This window comes from Anser cygnoides, chromosome 3 (genome assembly GCF_040182565.1).
Source record: "Anser cygnoides isolate HZ-2024a breed goose chromosome 3, Taihu_goose_T2T_genome, whole genome shotgun sequence".
Lineage (NCBI taxonomy): Eukaryota > Metazoa > Chordata > Aves > Anseriformes > Anatidae > Anser > Anser cygnoides.
The window spans coordinates 44638041-44659868 of record NC_089875.1 but is presented as its reverse complement, the minus strand read 5'-3'; the positions used below and the strand labels follow the sequence as shown (position 1 = coordinate 44659868).

Here is a 21828-nt window from a genome sequence, read left to right as displayed (position 1 = left end):
GAAGGAAATAATTACTTTCTAGTCTTTGAAGGCACTGAAAGTCCAGAACATGTAATTGTGTATCATCAGTGCAAGCTTCAATTTCAGAAATAACAGAAATGGTGTTCTGACCTAGATTGTATAAGAAGGACAGGAATATTCTCTGCGTCCTACTCCTCCCCAGCAACTCAAGTATAAATCGCTGCTGCCTGTACCTGAACGAGGAAAGTTGGAGTTAGGGATTCAGTTCCTAGAATCAGTGTCATCTCCTTGTTGCTTGGCTCCACGTAGCTTTGTAGCTATGTTACTATCTGCAAGTGGAAGCCTGAAAACAGGGAAGGCACCTTGATTAAGCTCAGAAGGTACCCTCCAACAAATTCAAGGGTACTCACCTGCCAAGGACATAAACTGAATTCCAGAAGGAAGCAGAGATATGGAAAATAACATCACTGCTCAAATACCCTTCTGTGCCTGCTGAGTATTTATGTGCTTGTCAGCAGGATGTGACTACACAAGATTGTTGTCGGTATGGGGGAGGTTGGGTATATAGCTCTGTGTACTCTGCCCTTCCTTCTCCTGCCAAAGCATCTTCTCTTCAGCGTCTTGGAACCAGACATAGCTGGATCTGCTCAGTGAAATGTCGGCTGGGAGCAGTTAAGCACGTTTGTGCAGCTGACTTAAGTCCTTCAGGCAATGAGCTCCCTAGCAAAAACAGAGCCATAACTCTAACCTCATCCTCTGAAGGCAGTGCTTGCTCTAATTGGGCTAGTTACTAAGGGGCTTGTTTGATTTTTGCTCTTGGTGGTATCATAGTTCTTCCAAACCAGTTGACAGCTTTAGGCAACGGCTTCTCTAAAAAAAATAAAGGTGTTTAAAGAGGCTGATTAAATTGTACCTATTCTGTGTTCTCAAAATTAGATGTTGATTTGGTATTGGGAATTTCCGAATTACAAGATTTTCTTTAAGTCATATGTCTGTGTCTCAGTTTCCCTATTTTCAAAAAGATCCTTTGTGAGTAAGGGTCCTGGTCGCAGCCCAGGACTGCTCTGTTTTAAGGGTTCTGTGAGCATAACACAAAGATCATAAGTATTCAGAGGATGCCAGCCATGTATAAGACATGGATCAAGACGGACAGGCAAAGGAACAGTAAGGATATTGAGCAAGGTAAATTTCTGATGTCCTGTAGTTCTTGGCCAGTTGTTCCTCTGGTGAAGCCAGACTTTAGGGAGAGTTTGACAGCAGAAAGTGATGAAGCTTTGTGGCTGTTTTTAAATGACCTCATGGTAATGGAGTGCTGTAAGAACTGATTTTCTTCTGAAGAAAGTCAATTGAAGACTGAACAAACGGGCAGAGGATCTTGAGAGGAGCTTTAAATCATGGCTCCATTGGAGGTGGCAGTTAACCTTTGAATATGGCAAAGAGGATCAGTAAAATATGGATAGGTTGAACGGGTCTTTGAAAGTGAAGAGAGAGAGCCTGTCTGATATATTGGAGAAGGAGAGCTATCAGAGAGAAACAGAGAGAAGTGATATCGCCTGCTGTGATGGCCTAGGAGAATGGCTTACCAGCAGGAATCATTAGGGCAGGGCTGCCTCATATTGAGGCCAAAAGGAGAACTGTTGCCAGGCGTCTGTGACCTTGGATGAAAACTTTACGGAGTGGGTGGGTTGGAAAAGCTATGTATTTTGGAGCTGTTATTCAGAAAGCATGGAAAACGCAGGCACTGCCTGGCTCAGAGCCCCTTGCAGGGACTTGGGTGTAAAGTCTGACATTGAGATTCACAGATCTGCGGCAGGAGGAGAGGGATGGCTGCAAGGACCAGAAAAGGAGATAGCAAGGGGTTATCTTAAGGGAAAGGAGATGCTCTCAAATGTAGCGTAACAAAAGCCGAACTGACAGTTGGATATTCAAGCAGCAGAGATGTCAGATGCTTGCAGAGAATTCAGCTTAGGTGGGAGGAGCTCAGAAGCAAGGAAGCAGAAATGCAAGCTACCGTCACAGGAGCATTAGGTGAATCTGTGCGTACAAGTGCAGTTCCCCAGGGGACCCTGCTCACAGCTGGATGGTACCCACCGAAAGCCAGAGACAGGGCTGGCTGGGGCAGTTTCTCCAGGGGACAGACTGAAGAGACAGCTTGTGTTGGGGATGGCTGTGGAGCTAAGGTAGATAATGTCTGAAGGACATGTTGGTTCATTATCTAAGGCAGCGGAGTGCAACAAGTCTGAGTACAGACGAGTTAGTGGCTCTGAGCTTTGCCTACCGGCCTATTTGGGCTGTGCCGAGAGCAGGATGGGTGGCGTTACGGAGTGGAAAGAGCTGTGGAGGTGATCTAAGCCAGAGGAGAGAGAAAGGCACTCCAGGCAGTGATCAGCTGTTTTGCTCAGTGAATGAAAGATTTCATGAGATGGAGCAATTTTTGGAAAGACAAGAGTCTAAGATGGGACTCTGGCAATTTGAGTGCATGTGCATATGGAAGGGGAAAAAAAGAGTGAAATCTTAGCAAGAAGACCTAGCAGGGTTGAAGATGGCTATGAAGAACAGGAAGGGAAAAAAAAAAGCAAAAACCAACAACAACAAAATAGCTGTGAGGGAGTGGAACAGCTAGATGAGGAGCTCCATATACCTCAACAAAACTGGGGATTTGAGAGGAGAAAATGGGGGAGATTTCTGTGAAGAAATCCACAGATATCTTGCATCAAAAGAAGTCAGAATAGGAAGAAGGGAGAGCCTGCAGAGTGAGTCAAAGATGGTGAAGAGACTGCCAGGAATATGTGTGGGAGTCAATTAAGCTTGAAAGTAGATTTTTTTCTAGGAAGAAAAAAAGCAGGAAAGAATATGGCATGGGGGCAGTAAGCCTGCTCCTGGAAAAGTGGGCATTGCAGACACAGCAAGAGTGGGGAAAGGGAATGGAGCAAGTGTCACTGCATGGGGATTTGCAAAGAGATGAGTTTGAGATGATGGAGGGAGTATAAACTAATGGGGCTGGCAAGGGGCAACACAGATAACTCTTGTCATAAGACAACCGTGTCAGTGCCAGAAACAACAGATTGCCTCCTTTGAAAAAGAGATGGGGATCAGCTGTCCCAGCAGCAGGCACAGCCCATACAGCATCCTGCTTGCAAAGTCCTTTACAGCTGTTGCATGTGGTGGTGGTGTTGGGGAACACACTTGTCTCCCCACCCTTTCTGTAGGAAGCAAGAAGTGCAAGCTCCAAGGCTGCCATTTCAATTTCTCTGCCTGTCCACGCTCCCTCATTTTGGCAAGAGAAAGAGCAGTTCAGTAGGAACTTCTGGGAAGCTTTGGTCTTTTGGAGAAATGTGAATGACTTAAAATTTTGGGTAGGAGAAAGGAGAGGAGTCTCTGGGACCCAGGGGAAGGCTGGGCTGAGCATGGGCATGGATAAGAGAAGGATGAGGAGATGTTCTCAAAATTAACATTTACTTCCTAAATTTAGGATTGACAGGCCTTACTCTGTCTTAGAAGGCAGAAAGAGTGCAAAGGCTATAAGCAGGATGCAGTAGAGCTGCTGTGATGAGAGCTGATGCTGTGCTGCAGAAGAGGGAGCCAAGCTAAGGGCAGAGGGTAAAAAATGTCTTCAAATGATGCTTAGACAGCCTTTGCTTTCTGCTGCTCCTCATCCTACAGAGGGGGAGATTATTGCAGTTCAACCACACCATCTGGCAAGTAAGAGGGGCTTTCCAAAGCTGCCGAATTCTTACCACTGTATCCAACCCCATCCCTAGGGGGGCGTTTGGGAAAGAAGAGCAGTGTTTCGAGGGGCCCTGGAATGAGAGAGGAATGGGATTTGGCTCCAGTGGGGTAGTGGGGCAGCTGCAGCTTTAAGAACAAATAGCTTTGTATGCGACACTCCTTGCTTGCATCTGCATTTTGGTGTATAATTTGAACATTTCACAAGAGTGCTTTCAGATGGTCCTGTGAATGTTTTATGAGCCGTTAAGAAGTGGAGTGCATATAAATGAAAGCGTGCAGCCGCCGCTGCACAGAGAGGGCACAGATGCCTATTTTGGGCTGACAGAGTGATGTTCGACAAACATCTTGTGTTCAGGAGGCCAGCAGCTGCTCATCAGTGGTGCTTAACTGCTTACCCACCGCATCTCTCCTACAGACAGTGCTCCCTGCTTTAATACAGCGTTGTTCTCATTTTTGCCACTGGATACGTGCAGATGTGAACAAAAGTAACATACATGCGTGGAAAGGGTCCTTCTGAGGGTATGATAGCCTCTGCCTTGTGGATGCCTGTATCTGGACCCTGTCTCTGTGGGGTGATAGTCACTGGAAAAGAGTGGGCTCCTTTAGGCATAGCCCATCTGACTATTTTACAAGTCTTTAAGGTTTGAATTATGTCCTACAGGGATGCGTCCCCCTTGTGTACTAGGGGGCAGCCTCCAGGGGCTTGCTGTGATTTGGATGCAGATGTCCGAGTTTGGTCAGCTGAAACCTGCTTTCATCAGCTGAGACCTTTCAACAGCTTCAGAGCATTTGTGCTCTCAGAAGTGACTTGCTAGACAATCCACACACCGTGCAGTCAAGGATGTGGACGTAATGCACAGCTACCTGTGAGCTGGAGGGAAGTAACCGTGCTTTTCTGTAGGTGGTTTTTGTGGTGTAATACCTAATAACTCTGGTACAGAATTAATGGAGAGAAATGTAGCAAAACAGCTATAAGCAATTGGGAATCACGTCTGGATGCAGAATGCAAAAATTGCTTCATTTCCACAGATTTTCATCACTTTCTCCAGTGTACCTTGTCTTTTTTTTATTCCCCTCTCTGGTCTCCTATCTTTCTATCTCCTTGTGTCAATTTTTTCAGCTTCTGAGGCAAGAGAGCCTTCCCTGAAGCTGCTGCCACCAGAAAAAATGTTTTCTATCCTTTCACCACCTCCTTAAGTGGCAGCAGAAAATATCTTTTTTTCCTTCACTTCTCTCCTTTTCTGTGTTTTCCTTTGCTGTAACCAAGTACCTTACAACATATTGTAGGGGGTGTTTGGGTGGAAGACATTCAGCCAAACAAGATTAAGCTGATGATGAAGCTTGGAGAAGCATGCCACTAACAATCTCCCCACCCTTAACACTGCCTCAATTTGGAGGGGTATTGAACTATAGCTGATAGTGAGAGGTAGAAGGCCACATTTTGAGGGGATATTAAAGTGTGCTTGATGGTGAGTGCCACGCCTTGCTACCTTTGCAAACCACTTGTAGAGCAGCCATCCACAACAGTGTGCTTGGCCAGGCTTTGTTTTTTTGTTGGGTGGCAGCACTGAACAAAAGAATTTTTGCATCTTTGTATGAAGTGATGTGCACAAGCACAATGCAAGGATTGTGTTTGCTTGGAAGATTTCAGCAATCATGAACTTTTTGGTTTCTTTTTTTCTTCTCTTTTCTTTCCAACTGCAGGTACTACATGAGCCCCTGATTGATGAGGATCCTGTTTTCATTGCCACGTGCACAGAGAGGGAGCTGCGCAAGAGGAAAAAGAGGAAATTCAGCCTCTGGGTTCGGCAGTGCTCATCCACTGGTTTTATCTGCCAGGTGGGTTTTACCTCTTCAGATGTCTTGATTTAGTTCCTAGCAGGCACCTGAATGTGTTGCAGAGACAATGATAACAGTCACTTTTGACCATAGCCTTGCCAGGGGCTACAGTCAGAGTTCAGCAAAGCTTCTTGTGCCTGCAGATACTTGATCCCAAGGAGGGTGACGACAAGTTCCCAGTGCTCTGTTTGCTTGATGATTTAACTGAGGGTGCCTGTCTGTAACACAATCCATCTGGCTGCCAGCCCTAAGCTAATTAAATTGAAACAGAGCTAAAGGGTCCGTCTGTTTGTACATCCTAAGTTTATCGAAAGGTCTAGGTACTGTGACTACTGTTCTTTCTAATGGGCCAGCTTCTTCCTCCAAGTATAATGTTGCGACTGTGATAGCCAGCCGTGTCCAGTAGGATAAGTTAATATGGTATCAAGATGTCCATTTTTCTGGGAGAAACTTACTAACAGGGTTTCCTTTTACATCTCTTCACACCTCTCTACTTCTCTACCAAGGAAATAAAAGCTGATGTGACTTCAAGACGAGATACAAACTTGAGTGGGAGGTGTGTTAAGAGATTTGTATTTAGTGTCATAAAGCACTAGAGACAACTTTTGAAATTCTCAGATTCCCCAGTTGCTGGTGTATTTTTGAGCACTCTTGAAAATCTGGCCATTTATTTTGGTACCTAAGGGTGAGGGGGCAGATAATTTCTGATACTTCTTTTTCCCAAGAGCTTCTGTGAAAACCTGGTGTCATGAATGCTCCAGAGTAGCAATGCTGATGTGCTGGTAGCACTGACCACCCAGGCTGAATGCATGTCAGACCTGCGAGGCCTGCGGATTTGCTGTGGTTGAATGTTCATTCACAGTACAATTTGACCTGTGAATCGCTACAACTGTTTGAGTAGCTACGCAAGAAAAGAGCCTGTCTGGGAACAGAGGTTTGTATTTTCAGCAGTATTCTTCACTGTACAAAGGACATGAGGATCATACATTTTCTGTCCAGATTTTAACAGTTTTGTCCAAAACAAAATAGATTTACTTCATGAAGCGTCCTTGGCAGTTTCCACTCACAAGGCTTTTGGAAGGTCACTTGCTACACAGAAGCAGTGTCCCTAATCTCCAAGGTGTCCCCGACACAGCTTATTATTGAAGGTATACAGTGAGCACAAAGTTTGCTGATCTCTACTGCCATGCTCCCCGCAGCCAACCACCACCAGACCAATAAGTCTTCAGAAATGCCAAAGGTTTCAGATGCTGAGCTGTAATTACGTTGCATCTCCCTTCCTGTCCATTGAGACAGTAAATTAATGGAATGTCAGTTGAAGCAGAGTAGATGCCCAGCACCACCCTAATCCTCTTTCTCCCTTAATGAAACAGATACTCACGCTTCACTTGCATCCGGATGACGTCCAGGATCTTCTTAACAGCCTTCTATTTTCATTCTATGACTTGGCTCTGATTATCTCCATGCTAAAATGATTGTGTGATAGGGACCTTAGAGAAGCATGAAAAAGAATATACAGGAACATGAATATTCATACTAAAATGGAAATACCTAGTCTGGGGATGAGGAGATCTTCAATTAACATATGTTTGAAGAGCTATGTTCAGTTATATGTCACACTTCTGAAGGATTGTGATGAATCCAAAGCACTCATTTGGTGGTTGTTTGGTTTATTTGCTGTATTAAAAAGAGCTTATTTCTATGTTTAACATATGAAGAGAATTGACCTAAACAAGAAGACAGACCGATATTTGAGCTCTGACTAGTCTGTCACTTATCTGTTGTCAAAAAACTTAGCACCTACTTGGAAATACATAGAAATTCTGTAATGATGTCTGGATGCATTCTGTCCCTCATTGTTTTTGCATGATGACATCAGAGATTATTTTATTTGGGATAAAAGATGACACCAAACACTTCATAAATCAAGCAGTTTCAAAAGTCTGAAAAATACATAGCTATAAAAAGGTGAGGCAGCCCCAGCAGAAGAAGGAACTGAACAATGTGTGACTGGTTCTTGAGGATGGAAGCATCCTCAGGAGTTTCATGATACTCTTGGCCCAAAGCAAGGTCCTCTTAAACTAAATAATTAGCCTGATGTTAAAAATCTCCATTTAGGGGCATCCATTTTTCCCAGTGATCTGCTTTTCCTACTATGAAAAGGGCTGGCTTGTTTTCCTAACATAAAGTTACTATCAGTGTTTTGAAGCCACATACTAAGCCACTCTGTGAACAGCTCTTGGTACGCAGCTCACTAGATAGTTGCTAATGTTAGGAGTTACAGCTCTTTGACTCCCTAAATTCTTCTGTTTGCTTGCTCTCATGAATGAAACTCTGAACCATGTTTTTGATGTAAGTAAACATTTCTCCTTGACTGATTGCCTTTTTTTTCAAGCAAATAGTGTTTATAAGTCAATTATGGAAAAGAAGTGGCATTAAAAAAATATTGCTTGTGGATATAAGAAGGTGAAAAGGTATATACATGCATAAAATAAATAATGTACATATATTAGACTACTTTTCCAACTCTCTTCAGTCATACAAATAACTTGACTCCACCCTGACAATTGAGTCTTTGTTTTAAGACAGGTGCTCAATTTCAGATCGTATCTCTGCTTCACAATTTCCAAAGCAAAGCATCATTTTTCAGTGAATAACTTTGTTGTTGAGTATCTTTTTTTCATGGTCAGCTGGCCAAGTGGGAACATGCAGGAAGGACAGATCATTCAAACATAGCAAATGCATGTCTACAGCAGCTTGAAACATGAGCAAAACCTTTCAGTGGCTTAGAATGAAAATAAATGTCTTGCTGCAGGAGGGGTGACTTTGGTAAAGTAGGCAGCAAAACTGCCCTGATCCTGTTGCCTGTTTCACCTGTCCTTGATGCTGGAGATCAAGGTGGCAGCAGCCAGTGCTACAGGACAGGACTTGAGGCCTTATTTCTTTCTCTCTACTTGAGTGAGAACTGCAGTCTCAACTTCCTGTACCTCAGGTGTCCCATTCTTCTCCATCTTCTTTGCTTTATTCCTCTCCATGACAGAAGCCCACCTTTCTTCTACTAGGCCGTGACCCTCTGTTTGTAAAGCAGAGAAAGCTAATTCTGCTGACACTGCTGAGAAGCCTTAAACCAGCTCTGGGACTGCTCAGTGCTGGCGAGATTGCAGTCACCCCTGTTAAAATAAATGACATTAAAATAAAATCAATGGTCAGACAGTAACTGAAGGCACCCGCTTTCTTCAAAGCACGTGGATTGAAAGTGGGAGGACTAGTGAGCTCCTGCCTCTACCACACGTCTGCTCTGTGGTCGTGGGCATCCCACTCAAGGAATTTTGTCTCTGCGTTTGTAGTATGAAGGTAGTAGTGCATTCTCATCCGTGGCCACGCAGAAGGCTAGGCTACATCCATGCTAAATATAGCAGAAGAATTACCTCTTTTGACTGACTGGCTGTGCTGTGTTTAAATACAGGATTATTTAGGGTTTATAAAGTGCTGGGGGAACCTAGTCTGGAAGGCACTGAATAGTCACAGTCCTGTTAAAGGCAGGATGATTATATTTGTTTCCCTTGAGAATGCTACACGTGGTAGCAGTAGCGCTTCTGGTTATGTCGTTCAGGATAACTCAGATCCAAGTACAAGCTCAGACAATGAGCTGACCATCCAATACATTTCCCTGTGTACCACTGAGACACTTTTCAAACTACTATTTTAATATCTTGATTCCAGTTTCAATGGCTGCAGTGCTTAGAAGTGTTTCTTTTTCGAGTATTTGCTGAGTAAGTCATCTTATTTAAGTCAGAACTGTAGATGTGTCAGTTTTGTTTTTTTTTTTCACAAAGTCTTGAACACTTGCTTGCAAAAGATACGCTTATATATGATTGGTAGGTCTCTCTTTCATTTTTGGTGTAGCAATAGGGCTCATAAAAAAATGGTGAGAGTTCCCAAATATTCAGGTTTAGCTATTTTGTACTGGTAGGACACATCATGTTTTCTCTTTCCTTCTCTTGTGTTCTTCATAAGGAACAAATAAGAGTGTTTTCTCGTCATTTTTCAGAAGGAGAAGGAAGCATAAACAGCTGATGCCTTGCACAGAACGCCACAGAGCCAGGCAGGAGGAGGTGTTCCCATAGAGCCTAGGCCTGTAGGCACAAGGACAACCCAAAAGGCAGTCCCTGGCCCAGAGCACCATTAATCAACAAAATGGAAGGCAATATATAGGTGGTAGAGAGCACTGCAAGGGGATGGTCGGGCAATATTAATCACTATGATAGGCAGTAATGGAATTAGTTCATCAGCCTAATTAGTTGCTTAGAAAACTGTGACGTCATGACAGAGGATGAGAAGAGATGACTTTGTGGATGCGTGTATCTTTTCTTGTTCTTTGGGATTAAATTTGTTCTCTGAGGCTATTCTGGGCAATATTTCCCTCCCCCCCCCCCAATTTATGGGTTCTGCACTTGGTTTTATTCACTGGCAGAAAGTTCCAGCAGTAATGCACTTCATTTTCACTAATAACCCTGTGAAGCATGTGTCTCAGATTTATGAAGTCCTTTAGGTCCTTGTGCTGGGACTGAACTTGAGTTTCCATCTTCCACTGTTCATCCTGAAGAAGGGATGAGTCAGAACAGCTTCAGAAAAAAGAATTGTGTTGCTGCAGCTTGAGTCTTCCCACATTACTGAATTATTATCAGTTTGTACCATCATGGTATTTAATGAGTTCAACCCGGATCGGGATGGCCCCTGCTTGAGAGGGTAAGCAATGACTCCCTGAAGAGCTGCAGTGAGCTGCCTGAGGTCACTCCACAGACCAGTGGCAGGGCTGGGAATAAACCTCAGCTCTCCTGACTCCAGTGCCTCATCTGCTGCCTTTTGCTCCTTGTTTCTGCTGCAGCATGTCTTCATTTCTTATTGCATCATTCAATTGCAGCAAGAAAAGAAAACAATGCGTATATCATGCTTTTATAGCAAATACTGTAGTTCATTCTTGATGCCAAATAGGGTACGTAGAGTTAGCTTGAGTACTTCATAGCCCTGCTGATTTCACAGAGTAAGAACTTAGGGAAACTGAGAAGGTGCCCCAAAGAGTTTATAATTTCACAACACATCACAGAAGTGCATTCAGTCACTGTTAAGCTGTAATTGTTTTTACCCGTTCCCTTTTGTGAGGGAAAAGGGAGGAGTAAATAAGCCTGGAATTAATTCAGTTCTCAAGGTTGGAGTTGTGGGAGAATTGATTTTTTTTAATAAAGCTGCTCAGACATGTTGGTGTTACTGGCTGTTTAACTTATCTTCAGAGATTAGTGTGAGCTGAACAGTTTCTTTAAACAGAGTCCTGATAATTTCTCTGTTGCCAAAAAAGTTTCATCTGGAGTGCACAGATATAGCAGCTGCTTTGAACAGGTTCTCAAGGTCAGACTTTGGCTGGGAGGGGATCCCAGGAAATCTGATCACCTTCATTTGCCAGTCACTGTTGGCTGGAAAATCCTATTTGCTTTCTTCCTCTGGCTCCCACCAGGCTCTGGCTTTTTAAAGCATGTGGTTCTCTGTTGTCAGCATCTGAGAATCTCAGATATCAATTAAAAGTCAGTAATCCTCTTGCTCACCAGTATTATGCAGGAAGGTAGTTTTGTAGATGTGTGGTGGGCCAGCCCTATTCACTTCTGTGGAGTTTAAAAGCTTACTGTCTTTCTAGATGAATGGGAAGAACAAACATCTAAGTGTGACCAAATGCAAAGGTCCCTCCCAGAGCTGACATGCATTTGCAGTCTGTTTTCAGGTGGGAGGAAAGGTTATTGCTCAATTCCAGCCTGTGGTGCTTGGGGATTCACTGATGCTATTCACAACTACCAGGTCAGTGCTGTAGTCTTCTTTCTGCAGCTCTTCTCACTCACTGCAACTCTGCCTGAGGAAGGGGACGATAAAAGCAACTGAGCCTCCTCACTCCCTCACTTAATGGTATCGCCACAGGAACTTCCCTCACAGATCCCATCCCTTTGTGCTAGGTGCTGTAGGCAGAAAAAAAGATAATCCCTCCCCTAGCAAGTTTAGCATCTAAATGCAAGATGGAGCGGTAAGCTGCCCTCAGTCACTTTGTTGGGGCACCCTTCAGCTGCCCAGAGTCTGCAGGCAGGATGTGTACGGTGTTATTTGTTGGCTAATGCATGCCACGGGCAGCTAGGACCAACACGCTGCTTGGCACTAGCATGCTCACAGCTCCCAGTAAGTCGACAGCCACCAGCCTTGTTGCTCCTTGGAAATGAGCTGGGTCATTGGTGGGACTGAATTGTCATCTTCTGTTTTTTTCTTAAGATTTTATACGTTTTTATATAAGTATTTTCCCTTTGCACTAGTAAATATTATTGCCTCAACAGACACAACACTTAACGACAGCTTTTACTTCTCTCTCATCACTTAAATACCCTCTCACTTATATACATTCACTTGTATGCCTTCTTAGGGCTCAACAGTAATTTTCTCAGGAGAACTGAGCCAAGGCTGTGTAACTGTGTGGCACCAGAGCGAGGCCCCAGTCACGGACCCAGGCTGGCCTGCCAGGTACAGGGAGGGAGCCCAGTGAAGCAATGGTAAGAGGGCAGCCACAACAACGCATAGATTAGTGATCAGTCAGAGGGGTTGCACGGTTTCTAAGGAAGGTATTGAAGAGCTGAAGGAAAGCTTTGCAGAGTTAGCAGTGATTTCACACCAAGAAGGAGAAGATCAGTATGGAAAGGAGCAAAAATGGCCTTGTTTGACAACAATAGTTGGGCGTCTGGCTTCTCAGGGAAGTGTAGGTGGGAATCAGGATACTGAAAAGGTGTAGGAAGAGCTCAATAGAGAGTGCCAAACAGCAAGGGCCTGTCTCCATCTTCCAGGCCCGCTTCTATTTCATGCTATAAGGAAGAGGGAGCTGTCAGAAGGCTGACATGGTCAAAGCAAAGGGTTATTTGCCTGACATGCTGCCTGGATGTCAAGATACATGTAAGCAAGGTCAGGCTAAAGAAGGATGATGGTGGTAGTTGAGATGAGAGCCAGCCAGTTCTTGAAAGACTGGGAAAGGCTTTATCATAGAAGCGCTACAGATGATGAATCTGCCTTAGATGTGGCTGGCCTGGGAGAAAATACAGAGGGGTCTGCATTTGGTGATCCACAGACTGTAGATTGACCGTAAAGGTAAGATGCCATCGTTTCCTCAGTGATGAACAAATCACATGGAGGACAAGTGTCCGGGGAAGGAAAACAAAGCTTTAGTTTTAGCCGTACTGGGCCTTCGGTGTCAACTCTACCAGCTACTACTTTTTGGTAGATATTTTGTACAATGTAGCCTTCAAAATCTTCTTCCTGCTTGTTACTACCCCTGCCCTTTTTATCTTCTGAATGTCAGCTCTTTCATCTGAGAATTGTACCCTCGGGTGCTTCGATTATACATGAATGTGAAGTATTTGGGATGTGCTATTCACAAGTGCTTTCAATTTGCTATCTGAGCTATGATTATCAACAGAACAGCCAATGTTTTAGTTTTTAGGGCACTCTTAAGTGTGCGGTCAAGATGCAAGTTTTGTTCCTAAGTGCTCATCTTTTACCCCATTTCTAGGAAGATCTTATGAACCTTCCACATGAATTTTCCATACAGTAAACCACCAGCACAGAGCAAGGAAAGCTCTGTTGGCTTGTAGCATGGATGTCTACTCTGAGATCTTCCTTTCTCTGTTAGTGCTCTTTCTAACAGCCTGCTTCTGTAGCCAAATATACTTGTTTTGAGTTTCTGAATGACAGGTGATTGATTTGCCTCTCATCTGTCAGCATGTGGAATCTCCTGCTCAGAAATGCGATGTCTTTTATGTTTGCGTCTCTGTAGGTAAGTGGACTTTCCAGAGCAGTTTGCACTATTTTTCTTGCTTGGTAAGAGCTCAGCATAGTCTTTACCAATACCATGTTGCTTTGGCATTGAGGTATATTGATTGATACCTACTTTTTCATTTCTGATGGGGGAAGGCAAAAGCAGTTGTTGCGGACGGGAGGGTGAGCCAGTGACTGTGAAAATCTTTTATTGTCAGGCTTTAAAGGGGAAGAGACTGTTAGGATGCTGACTGGAAGATGAAGGCAGAAGAGAGGAGAGTTTGAGGGACGAGTTGAAGGGTGTGAGAAGAGAGAGATGGTATTGTGCACATGGGATTAAGAAATGTTGGATTAGAAGTGTCTGGTGCAGTAGGGCTGCCCTAGATAGAAAGATGGCAGAATTTAAAGTGTAGCTCTTATGATAAGAACTGAAGGATGACTGGAGAAAGCTCCTTTTCTGTTCCAGCACTGCAAGATAAAGAGCTTCAGCTTGTACTTGTCTCTTAAGAGAAATGATGCCTCGTCTATATAAATTATCCCATTTGGTGTTGTAGGCTGAATGTATCAGTAGCCACCAGAAAAAGCTGCACAGTAAATGTGATCTCTGCAGATACTTGAGAAACATTGCTTTGGCTGTCACCCGCAGAAGCAGAGGATGTTGCTGCCAACATCTCCATCTGTTGTCCAGCAGCAGTTGTCCAGCCTGTACTTCTGATGATGTTTCCCTGTTGGAGCACATGGACGAGGCACAAAGCTCTAACACTGTCACAAGGCAAACCAGCAGCTCTGGTGAAAGGTTTAACAAACATTTTCAGGCGAGCAGCTTCTGACTGTGCCTATGAAGGTCTTGCAGTCAATTTCTGGCAATTCTGTGCTTTGTCTGCAGACTGCTAACTGCTAACTATGTGATGAATTACAGAATGTGAGGGAATCCTGGGGGCTTCAGTGGGGAGGTCTTAGTGATTTGAGGTAGAATGGTATAAGCTGGAAGAGAGGACAAGGAGAAGGAAAATAAAGGCCATATGGGATTTTAGGTACTTGCAGGGATATTTGAAGCTATGCCATTGGCAGTTGTCTGTACCCAGCCACGGCTGCACAGCATCCTTAATGCCTTCCAACATTATGCCTTCCAACCCCCATCCTCCCATAGAGCTGAGCACAACAAAGCTTTGAACGATGCTTCTCCAAAACAAGAAAAATTGTGCCAGGAACAAAGGCTGTGCTTCAATAGGCAAGGGAATGCCCAAGAATTAAAAAAAGGGTATATATTGAACATTGGAGGAGGAGGGAATGTTCAGCAGTGGTATGGATGTTTGGGTAAAGGACACTGGGGAGGTGAACAAAGCGAGGGGGAAGGAGAATCACCAGGAGGCCATCACAAGGACACTTGAGACAGAGGGGAACGCAAAGGGAGGGTGGGAGGTGCACAGAGAGCTCTGCTAGCAAAATGTACAGAATATGTAGCATCCTGGTAGGAAAGCAGTGATAACTCCATGGACAGCTAGCTTCTCTTTAGAGTAGCTGCATGCAGACCCAAACCAGCCCATGGTGAGGGACCAGTTGGTGCACCCACCAGTGCCAGCAGACTGCCTCATCTCCTGGCAGCAGACTCTGCAGAGAACACAAAGTGAGCACGAAGTAGCAGAGACTCCTGAGAAGCTTAGTCTTAGTGTAATACAGGAGGGAAAGTGCAGGACACTTTCCTAGACTTACAGATGCCTGCTTTGTTTTCAGCTCAGCTACTGACTCAAGGTCAAAACTAATCTGTCTGCATCTTTTTTGTCTTCTCTTCCTTGTGTGTAGATTTTTAAGGGCTTGATGTGTGGTCTGTTCTGGCACACTAGTAACCTGATCTTAATTTCCATGCCAATAATCACACACAACCTTTGCTGTAAATTTGGAACAATCTGCCCTTTGTATGCATTCCACTGTTAAACTGCTCTCTTGAGTCCTAATTAATAATCTAAATGATTTATCATAATTAGCTAGTCCTAAGCATTGTGAAAAGCACAAATTTGACAGCTTTCAAAAGGGAGTGGAACATGGTCAGAAGGCTATGAACATTTCTGCCTATGTCCTCAACTGGAAACTATTTTTATTAAAAGGGGATTTGTTTATTTATTTATTTATTTATTTAGGTGAGTAATGTGTCTTTAAGACATCCTTTAAGATGCACTTTACTTTTTTGGAATTAGTTTGTATTTATCCTTGCACCAACTTTCTTCTTCAGCACTTCAGTTACTCCAAAATACAAAGCATGTATCATTGCTCAGAGATTTCATACATAACGCACTCCTCTGGGGTCTGTTTCGTGATGGATGAATAGCTAAGGAATATTATGTTAATATGTCTAGAATACCAGTGCTGGGTGATGCACCATCTAAAACAGGGAGAAGCTTTTTAATTTAATTTTGTTTCTTTCTAAGATCATTGATATATCAAAAATTACAGAGAGCACTACTGCAAACATATAAGCACTCTTATTTTCTGAACATTGTAATGAAGTTTCTTTTATGAAGGAGTCTGTTGGAGTCTGCCATAAAATGGCATCTACAGGAAAGCAATGCTGTGTATTCTGGATGGCTGATGTCTTAAGCAAATTTAACAGAATGTTGTGGATACATCACTCCAACAGACAAGGCTCAATTGCTTTTCCCTACCCCTGAATACTTAGCAAGTTTAATCTTTTTCTCTGGAGATTTGTTGCAAATGCATGCCTTTCTACAGAAAATTTGCATTTCTGTGTGTGTGTTTAAATCTTTGGAAGTAGCATGGAGTTACAGTACCACTTGAGTGACTGAATACAGGGCCTGCTTCTCATTTCTCTTTCCAGCAGGTTATTTCTCCTGACTTTTAGAACAAGATGAAGGTCAGATGCCTAATTGGTTTTGATAGGCGTTCAACTTTGGTGAAAGTTATGCTTGTGAATACTGTCAGTGAAATAAAATTGAAGGCTTCTGTACACAGAAAGGGTTATGTGTTTTCTCCTTCTGAATGACAATGCAGAAGTCTCCTCTTCTAGAGAGATCACTTGTAGGAGAGCAGGAATAGGTTTCCTTCAGTGCTCTTTCAGTTGATGTGACCATGCTACTTGTGCTGTGTTCAATTAGAGTAATGTTGCTAAGGATAAATGTTCCTGCCCTCTAATACAAACACGCATGTCCACCTACAGATGATGGTGGCAGCTGTCTCGCGGTGCATAGCGGTGTGAATTGCACAGCAGCAGGACATGTGCTAGAGCTACAGCAGCCTTACAAATGAGCCAGGCATTTATTTCACTATTAAAGCAGCATATTGCAGTGTACCCTGCTCCCTGGTTCAATCTGTTCTGGTGGGTCGTCTCCAAATCCTGATCTAAGTAAAGGAGCTCAGAGTTAGTGCTGTGCCTGAGTAGTTTCACTTAGAGGGGTTCATACAAACTTGCATTGCAGCCTAAATGGTTGCTGCCAACAGAAATAAATGTGAACATTACTGCAGGGAAGCTAATGGGCCATTTCCTTCTGGTCATCTCGTAGAGGCTTCTTTTGGAACTGAAGTTTCCATGTCTTCCTTTGCTGGCAGCAATAAAGCCTATGCAGATTCAGTACAACATGTAATCTCTTCTATGACTTGAGATGTTTCCTGCCAAGTAAACAGTCTTCAAACTGCACAACGACAGTGGCAAGAACCTCGGGAAGCCCTTAAGCAGAGACAAAGGACCCTGTGCTTATTGGTGGCTGTGCCAGCTAACCTGGGGTGGTTTTAAAGCAACAGCCTCTTGAAACGGTCTTTAGATATTAGCAGTTTATAAAGAGTATCTGCTGTCTTCATCCTCAGCTTGTTTCCAGATGAGAAGGTATGTTAGCAGTTGCATCTGCTCCCCCTGGATTCATTATAAATTTCTGACTTTTCTTCTTGTTTCTCGTTTAAGATTTATGTCCATCTCAAAGAAGGGAGTGGTGCTGACGGGCTGGATGCTTTGAAGAACAAACCGCAGCTGCACAGTATGGTGGCCAAAAGCCTTTGTCAGAACGCCTCTGGGAAGAACTACATCATCTTCACTGGCCCAAGCATTACCAGCCTCAATCTCTTTGAAGAATTTGAGAAGCAAGGTGTGTATGTGGTGACTCACTGGGTTTTAATGATCATAGACCTAGAGACCTCCTGCCACTGAATTCAAAAAACTCCCCAAAGGCTTCAGTGAGATTTCAAATCCTTGTACAAATAAATTGGTTATTTCTAGGAAGAGATCTCATTCATGGAAAGGTACTATGCAGAGGACTTTCTAAATTGAGTCTATGCTCTTTAAATCTTCCAAGTTAAAAATGAGAACATAAAAACATTTTTAATAGGGTATTTAAAACCCTTACTTCTGTTCTTTGCCTTAGAAATGTGAGGTCTAATCTTCTACGTGACCTGGGGGACCGTTCAAGGCATATCCTAGCTGCCTGTGATTTTTCTGTTCCCACTGTAAAAGACTAAGGATGGGATGAATCCTGAAAGGTGTGCCTTAGAAGTCCTTGCTGTTTTGATATCCGTTAGATGTGACTTCTCTACGTGACAGTTTTATGCCATTGCAAAAGCCCTAGCATGGTTCAGCTTTTTGCTGGTACAAATGTGCCTTGGTAGGAAACTTTTTAGTTTGAAAGCATAATAAACTCTACATGGACCAAAGCATACTTGCCAGCAGAATGCCCATCGTTATGTCAGTGTGGCTCTACCAGCCAGTATGCTGGTGCAGAGAGTAACCCCAGGACATCCTTTCTGTCAAATGCCCCTTCACCTTATGTGAAGTAGCCCCACACTACCTTATTTCAGAAGTACTGAGGACTTCTGACTTCCCTTGGATTACAGGCTCTTGTACTCCGCTAATCAGTTAAAAGTTATCTCAGTGTAATTTTCAGCTAGTTCTTCAGTCAGCACGGCCTTTCAGGGTCAGTAGATCCTTTGCAGCACTAAGACTTGAGGTTGCCATTATGCATCATGTAGAAGGAGGCTACAGGGCTGTTTCCCTTTTCAACATACCACTGACGACCGAGTCTTGCCTTTGACACATTTTCCATTGCAGAAAATTAAACCCACCTCTGGCATTATATTAATGAAATGTGGTCCAAAGCAGAGGGAATGACTTGGAATTGAGACAATAGTTTGATTCTCATCTCAAACGAGAACACCAGTCAGCTGATAGCAGTGCTGTAGCTGAGCCCCTCGTTCCTGCACTTCAGACTGCTCTGGCACTGACAGCTGTCTCTGCTGAGCTCTGTGCAGGACTTAGCTCCTAGTTTATTTTAGGTAAACTGGAAGATCACAGAGTGCAGAGGAATACTGCTCTATTATCATAAAAGAGGCCATGGGTTTCCCAAATGCTGCAAACAGCTAGATGGGGAAAAGTCATGCATGTTTATGGTACGCTGGAAGGTTTCTCTTCTGTTCTGTAGTGAATAACCATTTTTGTTATTAGCTGATTATAACCATTACATTTTTAAGACTACCAAAGCTAGAATGCAATTGACTTGTCAAAAAACTTAGACCCCATATACTCCTTATATTTGAGATGTGTCAGGTTTAAACTTAGAGAATGGCAGACAAAAATTGACTTCCGAGTCACACCATTTGTGCTTAGCTGGGGAAGGACAAAGACAATGCGGCATGACCCAGATGGTCCACAGCCCCTGTGGAAAAGGCGCATGGGTACTAAACCCATTTATTACTTACAGATGATTCAAGTTGTTTACAGAGGTAAATTATTCATGGTCTTTACACTGAACAGATCATTCAAATTAACAATTTCTAGCAGGTATCAAATTTAATAATGACTTCTTACCACATGCAGTTTTGACTTACTGTCTGATCTAATATGCTAATGCTGTATTGATTTCAGTTTGGTTCGTGAGCTGTTATATGGCTTCCTGAGACATTTTACGATATTTGACAGCTGCTTCCAAAATTAAATTTCTGATCCAGTATACACCATTGCTTTCCTAGGGGTGAAACTATGAGGTGGGGGAGGCAGGCGCTAAGACAGCAGATTTACTGTCTTTGCAAAATAGCTTAGAACTCCCATATGAAAATCGTGGTGAGAACACGAGAGTGTCTGTTTAATAAGGACAGGGGACTGATTATCTGTGTTTGCCGTGGGGTACTATGGGCTCGGTCACAGGTTCGGTGGGGATGTTGAACTGGAAGGACTATGATACACTGGGAGAGATCAGACGCTAGAGATGTCAAGCAGTGGTAGAGTCAGTCAGAGCTCTGGAGGAGGTGGTGTGTGCTGACTGTACGGCAAAGCAGGTAACGTGTCACCAGCACCTGCTGGGATCCTGCTGCTTTGGCTGTACATTTGGGGAGAGGCAGGCAGAGAAGCCTGGACTCAGTAGAGAGATCTCTCCTAGTCTATCACACGGCCACCCTCAGCAGTGACCTTAATGCTTTTCTGGTACGTGGCTTGGCCAGCTAAATCTGAGCAGGGCCATACGGTGATGAAGCGTCATGAGAGCCTTTTGACGAGTACAGCATCTATGCTGAGGTGTTCATGACAGTTCAAGATCCATTCTTAAACTGTCAAATTTACTTTTCTTGTTCAGGAAAAATTAGTTTCTGGGCTAGGATCACTGGCATAAAGAGAAAGATCCCATTAAGAGCTGTAAACAAAAAGAAATTGGGGTTCATCTTAACAATTCCTTTACATTGTTCTTTTGGGGGGAGGGTGGTGGTGGTGGTAACTTGACGGATAAATAGGGGAAGATTTCAATAAGGTTCAAGCTGAGAAACTATAAACTTTTTCTGTACCTAAATTGACATGTAAGGGAATTAAAGGGAATTCTGGAAAATCTAGAAAGAGATGCTCACCAAAAATATATTAGTTCCTCTCAAAATCCTGGGTAAAAAGCACATGGGGCTCTTCGTAGCCAGCGAAATGAACATGATTCAGCAGTGTACCCTGGCAGCAAGGATGGTCAGCACTACCGTGAGCTGTGTTAACAGGAGTGCAGCCTGTAGGTAAGTTCAGGAGGGGGCTGAACCACATGGTCAGGGGCTGGACCAGATGTTCTGTACTGAGGAGGGAACTGCACTAGTTCAGCACAGAGAAGGGAAGGCTTCAGGAGGACCCAACAGCAGCCTTCCCATACCCAGAGGAGGTTATCAGGAGGATGGAGCCAGCTCTTCAGTAGTGCATTGTGGAAGGATGAGAGACAACAGACATAAGTTGGAACAAAAGAAGTAGTTCAGACTAAATACAAGGATTTGCTGAGGACAGTGGAGCAGGCTGCACGGAGAGGTTGTGCAGTTTCTGTTCCTGAAGGTTTTCAAGCACAGACTGAGCAGCCCTGTCTGTCCTCAGAGCTGACCCTTCTTTGGACTGGAGATCTCCTGAGCTGCCTTCCAACCTGAGTGAGTCTATAATCTATAGGATCCCGTGATCCTATGAAGACTTTTGTGGAACTGCAACTATCGTTTGCTCTTCCTAAGCCACACATGCATTACTGCAAAAAATCACGGTGTTCTTTTCTGACAGCCTGCCGTGTAGCACCTTCACTGTGCCACAGTAGAGGATATGTGTCTAGTAATATAAAGGGATATCAGTGAACATAATTCTAAGGCTTTTGAAGATACCAAGAGATGAGAAAGCTTCAGAAAATAAGACTGGGCACTTTGATCTTTTTCAAAATCAAAAACCTGAATAGAGCTCTTTTTCAGGGGACGTACAAAACATTTCTTTTTCTGGCCTCTGAATAGAACTGGAAACCTGCACCGAAATGCCCCAAATTCTCTTTTCTTTGAGACAGCTGTCATTGTTATTTGCTGTGACAGTCATTCATAGTGCACATTCCTTTCTCCCCTCTAAGAAAGTGTTGTCCCCTGCAGAGGACAGCACCTCCCAAAGCCCCATGTCCCATGCTCCCCTTAATGTTATGACCCCTCAAAGTCCCTGTTGCACTTTCTGAGCCAGCAGGAGCAGCTGTCTCTGTCCTGCAGAGCAGCTGGCCTTGGCACAAGCTGCAGGAGTTGCCAGCCTGAGTGACCATGGCACCTGCCGGAGCTTTGCAGAGTCCTGCAGCTCCAGCACATGGACTAAAGCAAGTTCTCATCTCCTTCCCACAACAGGCCCCCCACTTGTGCTGATTCTGACATAACCCAATGTTGCATTCAGGATATATGATTGAAGAATGTGTACTTGGAGGAACTGAACTGGCTTGTTCCTGACTGCCTTTGCAATGGTACCGCTGAAGATGTGGAGAAACAGGCGTAAGCACAAGCTCTCCAGGGCCTGGAGACCCCAGGAATGAACCTGAGTGACTATGCCATACTTCCTCTTCTTGCTTTAGTCACTGCCCAAGCTAGCTTATGTTTTTGCATTTATATGCAGTTACAGTTTAAAATCAGAGGAGAAGAACCTGTCTCTACTGACTCGTATGTATGTGGCAAACACCTGTTGTGATTCAGATTTAATTAAATGCAAAAACTTCATTGAGCCAGATGGACTTA

The 21828-nt window shown here is 43.8% G+C and overlaps 1 protein-coding gene across 1 annotated transcript in view; it reads left to right on the top strand.

The window, feature by feature from the left end:
- Nucleotides 1-21828, top strand: part of PGBD5 (piggyBac transposable element derived 5) — a 71640-nt gene that overhangs the window by 31741 nt on the left and 18071 nt on the right. The window contains exons 3-4 of the mRNA XM_066994059.1: nucleotides 5395-5529; nucleotides 17273-17453. Of these exons, the coding sequence (XP_066850160.1) occupies nucleotides 5395-5529; nucleotides 17273-17453 (316 nt within the window). The remainder of the gene's footprint in view (nucleotides 1-5394; nucleotides 5530-17272; nucleotides 17454-21828) is intronic.